This window comes from Silurus meridionalis, chromosome 3 (genome assembly GCF_014805685.1).
Source record: "Silurus meridionalis isolate SWU-2019-XX chromosome 3, ASM1480568v1, whole genome shotgun sequence".
Lineage (NCBI taxonomy): Eukaryota > Metazoa > Chordata > Actinopteri > Siluriformes > Siluridae > Silurus > Silurus meridionalis.
The window spans coordinates 13,890,608-13,905,922 of NC_060886.1; the positions used below are offsets into that span (position 1 = coordinate 13,890,608).

Below are 15,315 nucleotides of genomic sequence, written 5' to 3' on the forward strand. Positions count from 1 at the left end.
CACAGCCTCCCAGACACTGTTCAGAGAGGTGTACTGTTTTCCTCCTTGTAAATCGCACATTTGATGATGGACCACAGGTTCTCAATGGGGTTCAGATCAGGTGAACAAGGAGGCCATATCATTAGATTTTCTTCTTTTATACCCTTTCTTGCCAGCCACGCTGTGGAGTACTTGGACGGTGTGATGGAGCATTGTCCTGCATGAAAATCATGTTTTTCTTGAAGGATGCAGACTTCTTCCTGTACCACTGCTTGAAGAAGGTGTCTTCCAGAAACTGGCAGTAGGACTGGGAGTTCAGCTTGACTCCATCCTCAACCCGAAAAGGCCCCACAAGCTCATCTTTGATGATACCAGCCCAAACCAGTACTCCACCTCCACCTTGCTGGCGCCTGAGTCGGACTGGAGCTCTCTGCCCTTTACCAATCCAGCCACGGGCCCATCCATCTGGCCCATCAAGACTCACTCTCATTTCATCAGTCCATAAAACCTTAGAAAAATCAGTCTTGAGATATTTCTTGGCCCAGTCTTGACGCTTTCAGCTTGTGTGTCTTGTTCAGTGGTGGTCGACTTTCTGCCTTTCTTACCTTGGCCATGTCTCTGAGTATTGCACACCTTGTGCTTTTGGGCACTCCAGTGATGTTGCAGCTCTGAAATATGGCCAAACTGGTGGCAAGTGGCATCTTGGCAGCTGCACGCTTGACTTTTCTCAGTTCACGGGCAGTTATTTTGCGCCTTGGTTTTTCCACACGCTTCTTGCGACCCTGTCGACTATTTTGAATGAAACGCTTGATTGTTCGATGATCACGCTTCAGAAGCTTGGCTATTTTAAGACTGCTGCATCCTCTGCAATATATCTCACTATTTTTGACTTTTCTGAGCCTGTCAAGTCCTTCTTTTGACCCATTTTGCCAAAGGAAAGGAAGTTGCCTAATAATTATGCACACCTGATATAGGGTGTTGATGTCATTAGACCACACCCCTTCTCATTACAGAGATGCACATCACCTAATATGCTTAATTGGTAGTAGGCTTTCCAGCCTATACAGCTTGGAGTAAGACAACATGCATAACGAGGATGATGTGGTCAAAATACTCATTTGCCTAATAATTCTGCACTCCCTGTATGCTCAGTGACATTTCGAGAAACTTTGAAGGGATTTTTATTTTCCCCTGTGAGTTGCAGCTACTTATTTTCTCAGAAAACCTGCAGGAGCTCCGAATCTCGCTCAGCCTTTCACTGTTTTCTCCTCCAATTGCAAGAGGCGTCCACAACCATAGAGAGCAGTCAATATTAAAAGGGCTTATACTGCTAGAATATGTGCTGAAAATCTTCTTTGCAAATAACATTCTTTGTGTGATGTGCCTGTGTTTTGCTGGATGTGTCTTTTTAGAGCCCAGGTGTATTAGCAGCAGTGGACGCCACCATCCATAAATCTGTGGCCGAGCGCTTTAAGATTTCAGGCTTCCCTACTGTGAAGTACTTTGAGCAGGGAGAGGACAAGTACACTTTACCACAGCTACGGACCAAAGACAAGATCATCGAGTGGCTGCAGAAGTGAGCTCCTTTTATTTTCGTCCTCTGTTTCTGTCCCTTTAACCATTTTAGAAGGAAAAATAAAATCTCAAAGTACAAGCATATTCATCTCATTTCTTTACTTTTGTTCACATCAACTTTAGGTTTGTTGTTAGGTTTAGTTTTTTTAATGCATAATTATATTTTCTACAGCAATACGAAAGAACAAGTAACTTTTTAGAGACGTCTGTTTAACGTAAGCTCGTCTAAATGCTGTTGTTTTATTCCTTTTTGTTTATGGCTGATGTGTGTTTGTGCCTGGTACAATGGGACTGCTCTGGAAAGGGGATGCAGGAAGGATGAATCTCTCAGACTTCATGCTGAAACTGTGTCAATGCTGAATAGATCATACCCAAATGTTTTAGCCAAGTCATCGTAAATACCGAAGAGGTGTCACATTGTCTTCTTCCCCCTGAATTCATGTCGGAGGCGGAATGATTTTCCAGCTGAACAATTCCCCAGACATGATTTCTCCTAGACGCAAAAACTGCATCCTGGCAAAGTAGCGCAGGTCCATTGGTTGTTTCCATATGCTTTGGGCTCTAATAATGTTGAGGCTGTAAACTGTGATTTATTCTAGATCACGCGTAGACTAAAAGAGTGGCTGTCCCTGTCTTGAAAAAAAGAATGTATATATTTTTTTTTGTACTGTGGCAGTCTGCTCACTCACACACTCGGGCGTATGTTCAGTGGTGCTTGACTTCAATCGGTCACTTCATGACTTTTCGGGCCCTTAAGCAAAAAAGGACTTGTCTCTGGAGGACCCGTGGGGTGAACAGTAACTGTTACTTGTGTGTGCATTTACACATGTGTGTGTTTGTGTGTGGCTCTGTGAAGTGTGTGCACCTGTTAAGAGGCCATTTTTGCACAAAACCGAAACGTTTCAGTTCAAACCACAAAGATTTTTTTTTCTTTTCTATTTCGTGTTTGAGGCAAGTGTTGATGTCACTTATCTTATCTTTATACTATAAAGTATAAACCAAGTGAAAGTATAATTGCAAAGGTTTTTGTTGATGTATGTGTTGGCATTAGTTATGTTATTTACACTATGGCCAAAGGTATATAGACTTCTGATTGACCATCACAAACATATGCACAAACATATGCTCTTTCCCTAATCGTTGTCTCGGAGAAGAAAGTATAGAATCTCTTTGCATGCAGTAGCATTACAGATTTTCTTTATAGAACATGACCCTGCTCTTTTGCACAAAAAGCAATAAAGCCAGATTTGGAGAGAAAGAATTTGACCTCAACCGCACTGAACACCTTTGGGACGAACTGGAATGCTGATTGTGTCTTCAACATCAGTACCTTGTCTCACTAATGCACTTGTGACTGAATGAATCCCCACAGCAACCTTCCCAAAAAAATAGAGGTTATTAAAACATTTACATTTCCTCATTTGTCAAAAGCCTTTATTTAGAGTGACTTACAAATTGCTTTGAGGTCTTGATCAATAATGCATTTTAATACTGATTCTTTAAGACACAGACTACCATCAGTCTAAACACTCTGTTAAAAGAAAAAATAGTTAGAAAGAGTTTTTTTTTTCTTTCTTTTCATTTCCGAAGTGCTCATTTAAGAACCTCTGGAGGAGCTAGGACTTTAGACATCATTTGAAGATGCTAGTGACTGACTTGTTCAGATTTCAAGTGAACCTCAGTGCCAGAGAATAGTCTAGAAGCATGTCATCCTTGTACCCAGTGAGATTTGTACTCATTCAGCCACAAGGGCTTTAGTAAATTCAGGTATTAGGGAGTTGAGGAGGTCTGTGGTGCAGGCAGCGTTCCAGTTCATCCAAAAGGTGTTCTGTAGGTTTGAGATCAGAGCTCAATAGCAGGCCACTCAAGATCGTCCACTTCAAACCATGTACACCATATCTTCATTGAGTTCACTTTGTTTACATGCTGGAACAAGATTAGGTCTCTTAGTTTGAATGAAGGTCAAATTGTATCCCCCAGTTGTGTGCCTCCAACTCCAAGTTTGGAAAAGATCCGTATATAGCTGGAGGATTCAGATGTCCCAATACTTAGTATTATTGAATTATAATCGCTGTGTTATAATATAACGCGAGTATTTGTATCATTATAGAATTATTCCAGATCACCTACATTTTCAGGTATTACACTTTTTTGATCTATAATGTGACAATTTTTTTCCCCTCTCTCTGTTTCTCCCAGTCCTCAGGCTCCCCCTCCTCCTGAGCAGTCATGGGAGGAGAAGCCATCCAGCGTGAGTCACCTCGGGGCCGAGGACTTCAGGGAAGCTCTCAAGAAGAAAAAGCACGCCCTGGTCATGTTCTATGCTCCCTGTAAGTTGACTGCATTCCTAATGCCTAGGCGATGCTGCGTCTTGTGGCATCGATGCAATGCAATGTTTAGAATGAAACATCACAGAACTTCGGACGCATTGATTCAAAGTAAGATTGTGGCATTAGAAAAGGGCAGATCGTTGTTATTTAGACCTGAAATATCACAATGCGAGTTCTGTGCTAGTCTGTCACCTTTATTTAGCCCAACCCTAATTAGCCTTATTTATCGCTAAATCATAAAAGCATATGGTACGTATATAAAAAGAATTTCATAACAACAGGTTAGTGTAGCATCAGGCAATTATTAAGATTGCACACTTCACGGCACGGTATTTTAATTTCTTTTTGTCATTGCGTGGAAAAGCGTGCTAAATATTTACAACAGAAAGAAGCAAAGGGAAATAAATGAGCAAATGTGCTACAGCAGCAGTTTCACAAGGTGCGCTTCCAAAAAGATGTTTTCAGCTTCCTTTGATGGAGGCTTCAAAGATTTAACCAAGAGCTTTCATTTTCCCTACAAAAACCAGCACTTCCTTTTCCCTGTCTCGGATTTGTGGAATATTTTGTGTAACATTGGTCTATTAAGGGATTTGTGTGATTAAGCTGTTTCTTAAAATGAAACGAAAACTATAATGCCCTCAGACGAGTAGTTAATTGTAACAGAGGCGCCTCTATTGAATTTAAATGCTCCTCTTCCCTCGGAACCCTGCATTTATTTTATTTTTTTTACAATGGCCTGAAGATAATTGTACTTATCTATTAAAGACTTCTCTTTAACTGTTCCCTAACAAATTGATAATGAATGTGTATAATTAAAATAATATTAGAAGCAAAGGAAATATCTTTTTGTTTTAAATATCAAGTGGAAGAATGTCTGTGATTTATGTCGGTACTTAGGTCCTTTTTTTTTTTTATCTTTGTTCTAAATTACTAATCAAATTTCTTATTAGTGCTGTTGGTGTGGTGCAAATATAAGTCTAGGATGAAGCTTTAATAAGAGAAATCAAATATACTGGCAGATTATTACCCAGGTTAAAGAGTCTTGTCTTTGCTTAACAGGATGCATGATATAAGAGAAAAGCTGCAACATTTCACGCAATAGGTTTAATGTTTCATCAGCAAGGGTTCATTTCAGACTGCAATGCGTCCAAGTACATATTAATTATCTCATTAATCGTTATTTCATTATACTTATCAAAAACAAGGAAGTTTGTAACTTAATGGTGCAAATTCTGGGAACATTTGTGGGATTGACTTGTCACTGCACACACTGTTTTTCTTTGGTTTAATATGCTGCTGATGTACAATGCAAACATGTACTGGTTTGTCTGACCATGCAAATTTATCCGTTTTCCATTTTTGTATTCTGTATTAAGTATGAGAGAGAGAGAGGAAGGCTCCCCCTATACAATCCTGAATAGCCTCATGAGACTTATTCATTAGACACAAGGGCAAGTTTCCTGTAGTGCTTTCTCTGTTATTTGAAAGTGCAGGTATAGCTTGCTCTCCAGATTCTTGTTTTGAAGAATGTGAGGGACATGAAAGGAAAAGCAGGGTCACATAGACTTGATACAGGTCTGGAGCTTTGAAAACTTTCTGTGCTTCGAGTTTAACAGCTGCATGAGACCGTAGGTGGGTCAGCAGATTTATGCTTCATTATTCTAATGATTGCTGTGCTACTGAAATTAGGAGTTGTGTTGTGCACACAAGCAGGCCTTTGTCTGGGACTCCAAGCATCATTAGGTTACCCTCAGGTGCCGTTTTAAGTGCACCGGTTTGTGAAACTGGGCTCCTTCACTGTAATGACTTTCATTTGGAAACCCAGATTACAGTGGGTACAGTGGTGCAATGCTGTTTATACCACACCGCTGCTAATTTCATGATTCCGGTTAATCAGAAAGTGTTGATTAATTTTCTGTAGCAGCAGTTCTGCCAATAGAGCTGGCTATAGGGTAAAAGACTGATTTTAGATTCATGAGCTCTAATAATAATAATATATATTTATTGTAACAGCTAGAATGCTGGAGCCTGCATGTCAAATAATAATAAACTGATTACAACTGTTTAGTTATTTAAGAAATCTAATTGTCCCCAGTGTCAACACTTCTTATAGTCAGATTTAAAGCTGGCAGTTTTCTTAATTTAATTAACTGTTATTTCAAGTGCAACTAAAGGGCACTGTAGATATTCGGCTAATTTTACATTCTGGAATGCCTCTTTTTTTGTATAAGTGTTATGATGCAAGTTATAAGAGGAAGTAACTTATTTATTGCAAATTCCACAACATGCCCTATTGTATTGCAAGTTCAAATCCTCATGATGTCATCATGTCTGTAAGCTCATATTTCCTGTAACTCTGTAACTCATACACCACTCTTTTGTTGCCTTATGAACAGCAGAAAAGATACCATAATTTACCTCAGTTTTTAAGTCACGGTTTGGTTCAAACTCTGGCGAACACCAAACAAACTTGCGGTCCAATTTTTTTTTATAGTTTTCTGTGGGAACTCAAGTTTTAACTATGTTCCGCACGTAAAAAGGATTGCAACTGAAAGCCCTGTACCAAAATATTTCGGTGTGAATACGTATACCCTTACACCCCTACATGATACACTTTCAAACTGATAGCTGTCATATGATAGGAGATACCTGACTGGGGTGGGAATTAGCAAAGACTAAATTAGGAAGCAAAAAGCTGTAAACATTGCTAAATGGTTATAAGTGTACATATGGTGTAAACAGTTGAAAACTTGCAGTTATACAAAAAATAATCCAACACCCACCTCACTATCCAGTCTTCAATTCATTCCCTAGCGCACCTGTTTTGTTTTGTTATGTAAATCATGGTACAAAAAGAATGCTGAAAGATTTAAGCGGTTTTATGTAAAGGTGAATGTTTTTGTGAAATAAGTCAGATATAAACAACGATAACCGCAGCAGGTGCTAGTAAACAATGTAAAGGCTAAGACGTACGTTCCGCGGCTTGAGATTCTTTTGAGGACATTTCTGATTTCTTGAAATTCGTCCTTGTGTTTTTATGTTCTGTATTTCATCACTGCTATTTTTCCGTGTATGCACTCTTGACTATTTATGGGCTTTGCTTTGATAGGTAGCATCACAATGTTTTCTCTGATGATGCTGGCTAAGATGAAATTCCATTCAGTTGACTGAGATGAAATGATGACACGCTTTTCTCTGCAGGGTGCCCGCACTGTAAGAATGCTGTCCCCCACTTCATTACAGCTGCTGAGACTTTCAAAGAGGACCGCAAGGTGAGATTTTTCTTGTGTGCCTTTTTTTATTTTGTCAAGAGCCATCATAATAAAAAAAAAATAAAAAAAACGGCATTTCTAATCGCTTCGAATTTGCCATAACTTTTCCGAGGTCTGGAATTTTAGATTCTCGACTCCACATTTTTGTGCCACCCTTTAGCTCTGAGTGTTAGATCAGTAACATGTGCAGTACATGCAGTGTATGTGAATGGCCATCTGCTTTTCATGTGTTTATCTTCAAGCATGTTTTTGGCACAGTGCTGTTCTTCAAACGTTTAAACTCCCTACTGAGTTCTCTAATGTTTTCCACATGAAGCTATTTTCTGGTCCTCTATCTTTCTATTTTCCCTGTCCAACGCTTTCTCTCTAACTATCGCCTCAGGATCACTCCAAAAAGCTGACCCACCTCTGAAATTCCCCAGAGAATCATTTGTGACTTTCTTAACTTCATTCATCACTAGTCATTAAAACGAAATGAGAACTTATTGCTAGCGAACAACTGAAACGCATCATGCATGATGTCAGCCATCTTTGACCTTTTGATAGTTCTTGCATTTAAACTTGCATGCAATCGTTAATCCGATTGAGTCGGATTTGGAAAGGCATTTTTCTCAAGGGATCTGGCTGCTTTCTCTGTGTACTTCTAGCAACAACCTGATGGTCCGCACTCATACTGTAGGAAATGGTAGTCATGTGAAGGTCTGTGCCCCTCTACAGCTAGCATATTGAAAAAGCTCCATCTGCTGGTGCTGTGATCAGTTAGAATGGATAACACCTACACGTATTCATTTGGTAGTTTATGAGAAAAAGTGTCGAAGCCATTTCTTTATCAATAGAACTTGATTCTGTGACAGAGCATGAGCAGGACTGTTAATCACACAGGAATAAAATTTAATAAACTGTCTTAATTAAAATCAGAATAATGGCTGAATTGTGCTCGAAAGACTTTCCCTGCTGCTTTGTTTGCTAAAATATAGTCTTTCCTTCATTTTTTTGTTTTGTTTTCATCCAGAATTCATCCTTTATCTTTTAGTGCTCCCTGTCTCTCTCTTAGGTTGTACATTAGTATGTGTGGCAAGTGTGCAGATAACAGCCAAGTGCCTGACTTTTCATTTTCCTGATTTATAATGCAGCATCTAGGTGTGCTCTGATGGTACGTTGTGTTGTTTATAGCGAACAAACAAGTGTAAGTGTCCCAGTTAAACATAAACTACTACAGTGGGAAGCAACGCTGGATTTAATAAGTAAAGCTTTGTTAGGTCCCTGGTTTTCATTCACTGATTGAACCAAATATGAGCAAGCACAAAGAGTGCTGTGGCTTCCTTATTTCAAAGGCTCTTTGTTGCAGTCGTAATGAGCCTGTTGTATACTAAGCCGCATCAGGAACTTTAATTAGCCGTATACTACGGCTTTTGGTTTTCCTTAAAGCTGATCATTAGTGCCTGATGTGGATAACAAGATCTTTCATTAATGGTTGTTCTAACCAGGGCCACCTGATGAAACCGTTGCCAGTACATGATTGGATTTTCTCTCCAGAGAATAATTCTCCTGTTGCACTTATTCACGCAGTCGTAAAGCAACTGTATGGGAATCAATAGAAGAATTGGCTGAAAAAAGCTTGAAACAAAACATTTCCTAGTGGCTCTGCTTTGTTTTCATCACTACTGTGGCTTAATATCCTCACTTTATCGTTCCCAAAGGCCATAAATGAACAACAAATTATTTGACATTTTTATGTAGCAGGTAGGTCTTGAACTGCTTTGATTAGCCTGATTGTGCTTGACCCTCTAACCCGGCCTGAATGTTCTACTTCTAAATGTACCGTTGTTATAAGATGTACTTTACTACCATAGGATTTTCTGAAATTTTTTTTTGCATTGTCCTTTCTGTGCTTTTTTTTTTTTCTTTCTGAAATGTGTCTGAGCACATTGTAATTTTTGTCAGACTCATTCACATTATTAAGACATTGGGGATTTCACCCTGTCAAAGCTGCTTGCTATGACTTTAAATGTTTAATAATTCAGCCTCAGGCTTTGTCTTTGTGTGCTTTCTGACTGACAAACATTTTACACCATTAAAAGAATGAAACACACTTCAGCCCCTTTCAATGGCGAAGACGAAAGGCAAACTATTGTTCAAGTAGCATCTGTAAATTTTACTATTGTGTTAATCAATGTTTTACAAAAACTTTTTTTTTCCTTCCACATAGTCACATGACACCATAGTGGGAGAATTCTAGCATGTCTGAGACACATGAAGCCAGCCACCATTCTGAATTGCTGCTGATGCTATGAAGCAGCGGAACGCACTTTCTAATTGATAAGGCAGTGTTTAATGCCATCTTTTTCATGTGTAATGCCACACTGGCCAGTTTTGCTGGAATGATCGCAGCCAGGATTGGAACTTATGATCTCCTAGAGATGGGGCAAACACCTTTCTGTTGTCCAGTCAGAATCCCTTCCAATAACTTTTAACTATTCACCCTCATATCTTAGATCAAGAGCTGTCTTTTAACCAGTGGTGGAAGAGGTACATAAACCATGTATTTGAGTAAAAGTAGAGCAAAAGTATTTGCCTTCAAATGTACTTAAGTATCCAAAGTACTAGGAATTATAACAGCTTAAAATGTTCCTATTATTATTTTTAGCACATTTTTGTTAGATCATCTTAACTCAGTGTATGTGAAAAGACCCTAATGTTACTCTCAGCACTTCAAACTATTAATAGAATGATATTTATGAGTCAAATACTGATTGATATCTATTAAAGTTATCATGAGCCCAAAACCTTCTTTTTAACTACTTCAAAAAATAAAATAAAAAATAAAAAACACAAATAAAGCCACGCTTGTTGTGGCTGGTTGGAGTCAGGAGTTTCCTCTATCATTTATTCCTTTCGAAATGTTCTAATTAATGCTGAATTGTATGTTGGTGTTAAGTAGATTCCACCAAGCGCCAATCAAAACAAGTTAAAAACAGCGTGCAGCGTTCTGATTGGTGGTTCGCTGTGTGTTTGACCAGTTTTTAATCCACTCATAAACAAAAAGGAACGACTGATTTCGCAAAATGTAGTTGAGTAAAAAGTAAGACATTTGACTCTGAAATGTAGTAAAGTTAAAGGAAAAGTCTCCCCAAATGGAAATACCTCTACTGTCCACCACTGCTTTTGGAATCAGTGTACATTTACCTATACCTAGATTTCACACTTCATTTTAGATGGAGCTTTGACTAGCCATTACTGATGCAAACAGATCTTTATAAACAATTACTAAATGCACTATATGGCACAACACATGTGCTTGTTGAACATCTGACTGCAAAGTATGTATCACAATCTGCTACTACAACAGCCTCCACGCTTCTGGAAAAGTTCTACATTTGATTTTGGAGTAGAAATTGCAGGGCTGTTGCACAGGTTTTGTTAGTTGAATTCATTGGGGTTGCGGTCATTTGTGCAGGTCACTCAAATTCTACCACTTTAATCCCAGTAAACCATTAAATATTAACCTTGTTTTGGTGTGCTGGGGAAACATATTTGGCCTCCTCAGTTGCACTGGAGGGAGATGTTAGACATTCTATGACAATTGGATGCTTCTAACTTTGGCAACAGTTTTACAGAAGTCCCATATATGGATGTGATGGTCAGGTGTCCACAATCATTTGGCATATATTGTAGATTTAGTAATACATTTCTCCCCACAAATTGGGTGGGAAATTATCAACATTATTGATGTCAATCTACTGTATCATCATCATCATCATCATAAACACATGCCTGTTGATATGTTCATAAATCTGTTCACTTCCTCTGCAGACAGTAAATCATTCCCTAAGCAAAAGCTTCTTATTAAACTGTTTTGGGATCAGGCTAAACAGCTGGTTTATGGACAGATAACGTTGTGTCGCACTATGTCAATTACGGTCTATATACAAGCATTTTTCACTTATGGGCTGTTTAGTTCCTGTGCATAATTGTTATTTGGTTAAACTTAGTTAAGTAACTGACTGTGTTTGAATAGGGATTAAATTGCACATTTTGAATGTCATTTCTCAGATTGTGTATGCTGCTGTGGATTGCACCAAAGGTCAGAACCATGAGCTGTGTAAGCAGGAGGGTGTAGAAGGCTATCCAACCTTTAACTACTACAATTATGGCAAATACAGTGAAAAATACAATGGCGAGAGAGGGGTGAGCCACGTCTTTTCACATATTTGAATAAATGCGATTATTCAACGTCATGTATTTAATAAAAACCGTAATCATTATACTATTTGAATGATTTTTTTGTTGTTGTTGTTCCTGTGTACAGGAGGCCGGCTTCACCGGGTTTATGCGAAGCCTAAGAGGGCGAGACCAAGAGAAGGTCGGGAAGCGAAAAGAGGAGCTCTAAAAATGTGGGTGTGGCTGTAAACAGGGGAGGAGTCTGTCATTGCACTGTGACTGGGCAGGAACCTTCTAGCACTGATGCCACATGTTAAAACCTCAGCTTAGAGTGGATATTTTTATACAGCCTTATGTTTGTAATACCAATGTTCAGCCACAAGACCACTCAAGACTTGGCTTTGTTGTTGTTGTTGTTTTTTCCCCTTCATGCACATTTTGTGACAAGAACAATTACTCCCAAATACTGTGACAGTTAATCAAACTACATCTTAAATCTATGCAATACTGAACACTCATTCTACAGCTCTAAGTGTCCGGTGGCTTCAGGGTGAAAGCGGACACTTCAGCTACTTTACATAAGTCACCCAAAGTTCTCCTTGATGCTGACAGAGTCTCCCTTATTCTCACCATTCCTACCTTTGTAAAGAGGACCCATACTGTATACAATCACGTTTGAGTATTTTTGTACAAAAAAAGAATCAAATACATCCTGGACTAGGAAGACAATAGAAGAAAAAAGAAAACGTAGCTCGAATTTGTGGCCTTAAATGTTTGAATATGTTTTCTTCAAGTGGTGCAGTGCACCCTGGATTATTCCAGAGACTTAGTGGGGCCAAAATACAACAGAGCTTAGAAGAAATTGTATGGTAAAGCTGGTTGCTTCTTTGTTTTATGTATTATTCTGTGTGATTGATTGATAGCTGCGGAGGAAAACTAAAACATGCCAAAAGGATCATTTAGTCGTAAAGGATAAACTGAGCGCAAATTAGTCATTTTTTGTTTGTTTGTTTGTTTATCTCTGATCATTAGTATTCATATTAAAATCAAGAGCCCTATTAAAAACATTGTAGTGCAGCCCCATTGTGAATGCTTGTACTGCATAGTAAATAGCATATAGATGTTACGGTCAGTGCAGGAATCGCGTAAATACATTTCTCTTTTTTTTTTCTTCATCTTTTTAAGGCAGTTGTCTGATTAATTAATTCAGGTTTAATAGCAATTCGGACTGGTGTAGGGGCATACTGATAAGCCCTCACTTTTTTTATTGGCTATTTATCGCAACAAATGGAGCAAGTATGAATGACAGCCTTCACGTCCATATTATGCAACACGTATAATATTTATTTTACACTATTTTAATAGGAAATTTTTGTAAGCTCCTCTTGATTTTTCCCTCAAAAGGGAGTACAAAAGGAGTATACCATTTTTTATTAATAACAATAAAAAGAGAAGAAAAAATCTCTTTCTTCTTGTTTAATAGAAATGCACTCATTCATTCAACCAGTGTGGCAGTGAAGGTTCTGAAAAGCAATCTTATTCATTCATCATTCCAGGACCATTGCATTGTATCATTATACTCTCCGAGGTAACTTTGCTACTGTGTTGGGAACACTCTGATTATGGCAGTATACATATTTAATACGCTTATCTGTAGCTAAACATGTTTTATTATTCAAGAGATTGATTCTTTTCATTCTGCATAACGTTCTCAGGGATAGCAAAACACATTTTAGCTGGGTACTTGGAGCTTGGGTTACTGAATTCTGAATTGTTTACATTTGTTTGTGGGAGATTGTTAATGACTGGATTCAGTTTGAAATGTTTGGGCAAATTATGTCAGAAAGTATTCACTTGATTGAGCCAAAGGATAGCTCAAAAATAAAAAGAATTTAAAAAACGTCACAAGTGCTACATTTATATCACTTATTGAAACTGTAGCCAAAAGGTAAAGACAGCTTCTTTTAACTTGGTTCTAAATATGTAGGGGGTTTTGTTTGTTTTTGTTTTTTTACTTTTTTGTTGTTGTTTTTGCATTAACCATAAAAAGAATGCTCACCAGTGTATTCGTTTTCCCCTCATTTTGTGGTTCTTTACCTAAGCATTTGTCTGTTGAAGGAAATCTTGCTTTGTCTTCTCCCAAAGTTCTCCATGTCACATTGATGCCAAGAAGTCACTTTCACCTGTCTTTCATTCATACCCCAGCCATATGTACAGTTTTGTCCCTGTGAATAAACACATTGCAAAATAAAGAGGCAAACATTTTGAAGACATGCAAGTAGTCTCTCTCTCTCTCTCTCTCACTCACTCACTCTCTCTCTCTCTCTCTCTCTCACACTTTGTACACATTGCTAAACTTTGTATTTTTGTTTTAGAATTGGTATCACCTACATTCATATATTTAATAGTTAATATTTTGTCATGAAATGCAAAACGGTAAATAATAAAGTACTGGAGCTGTTTTGTTTAATCATCACAATTCATATTAGAAAAACTGAATCTTCAAGTGGCCATGTGGCATTTTCTTGTTGCTACCATCTTACATGTACAGGAAAACTAATTTATTGGCAGAAGAGTAACACATGGTAAAAATGTCCTAAATGTAGACATGTTACAAAAACAAAATAATTGTAACTTTCCACATCCCTAAAGATTTATTTCTTATTATGCTATTGTGTGTGTTCTGGATTGTGTTTATCCCTTATCCGGAGCAACTTCCAATTTCTCCTTTTGAAAGCTGATCAGATGAGAGCTATGAGCCCCACATTGGCAGTTTGGGGGTGCTGGGAAATTGGTAGATTAGTGATTAAGGTATTAAGGACTGCCGATCAGAAGGTCATGAGTTCAAATATCAGCACCACCAAGCTGCAATTGCACTGTAAAGGGAAGGCCCTTAGCCATCAAGTGCTTGTTTGTATAAATTAATTCCATAAATGTAACTATTTAAATTCCTGACTTTTTTAGAAGGTTAATATTTCAACCACTGAGCTATCACTTTTCATCATGTGATCATTATTTTTTTTTTCCATAATTTTGTCAGGTCCCAGCAGATTATAATTAGGTAGAATAGTTGTGGCAGCATTCTGTCTGTCTGTCCGTCCGTCCGTCCGTCTGTCTGTCTGTGTTATTCGATCAAACAATCTAGCAGGCAACTGGTTAGGGTTGAAGGAAAGCTGAATGGAGCAAAGAACAGAGCTCAGGACCTCAGACTGGGCCAAAGGGTCACCTGCCAACATGATAACAACCCTAAGCACCCAGGCAAGAATGTCCTAGAGTGGCTCAGCCAGAGTCCTTACTGGAACTGTATTGAACATCTCTACAGAGACCTGAAAGTGGCTGTCTGCCAATGCTGCCCATCCAATCTGACCCAGCTTGAGAGGATTTGCCATGAAGAATAACAGAAAATCCAACAAATCATGAAAATGATCTAAGCATTAAGTATCAAACCTTTTTTAACACCTTTTAAATATAGTATTTTTATTGATCCATTGTTTGTTAGCAAAAAAACAGCAGCAAGTTGCATTTCTATCAATGTGGGCATGAACCTTTAAAAAGAACCAAATGTAGTTTACCATATTTATGAGTAAAGCAGGAGTCATTCCAGGCTGAATATGCTGCTTTCCATGGATACATTACAGCTAGTAAAATGCATGTAATGTCTGCATGCTGAGAAAGTCTGATTAATGCCCCTGAGAGTGAGCCTAGGTACCTACTCCATCAAAATTACAAGAAAGAAAGTGTAGGAGCTGACTGTTTCCTCTCAGCTGGATGTACTACTATGTGCAAAAACTGTTGGTGCAAAATGAGCTAAAGAGTCAGAATGACTGGGAATCCGAGAGAAAAAAACCTTAAAGGTATGTAGAAGGTAAGGGTCAGAGAGCGGCAGTAATTGGACAATGCAATAATTGGACTGTCATTGAGTTCTACTGCTGGAGAAAGGGTTCGGGATGTGAGGAGCTGTCATCATCTAGCAGGCGGAGTGTGTGTAAGAGATCGGA

The 15,315-nt window shown here is 38.4% G+C and overlaps 1 protein-coding gene across 1 annotated transcript in view; it reads left to right on the forward strand.

The window, feature by feature from the left end:
• pdia5 (protein disulfide isomerase family A, member 5) overlaps window positions 1-13,590 on the forward strand; it is a 47,431-nt gene extending 33,841 nt beyond the window's left edge. Inside the window, exons 14-18 of the mRNA XM_046845614.1 lie at window positions 1,392-1,555; window positions 3,754-3,884; window positions 7,086-7,156; window positions 11,210-11,344; window positions 11,466-13,590. Coding sequence (XP_046701570.1) covers window positions 1,392-1,555; window positions 3,754-3,884; window positions 7,086-7,156; window positions 11,210-11,344; window positions 11,466-11,546 — 582 coding nt within the window. The 3' untranslated portion in view covers window positions 11,547-13,590. The remainder of the gene's footprint in view (window positions 1-1,391; window positions 1,556-3,753; window positions 3,885-7,085; window positions 7,157-11,209; window positions 11,345-11,465) is intronic.
• Window positions 13,591-15,315: the final 1,725 nt, after the last annotated feature.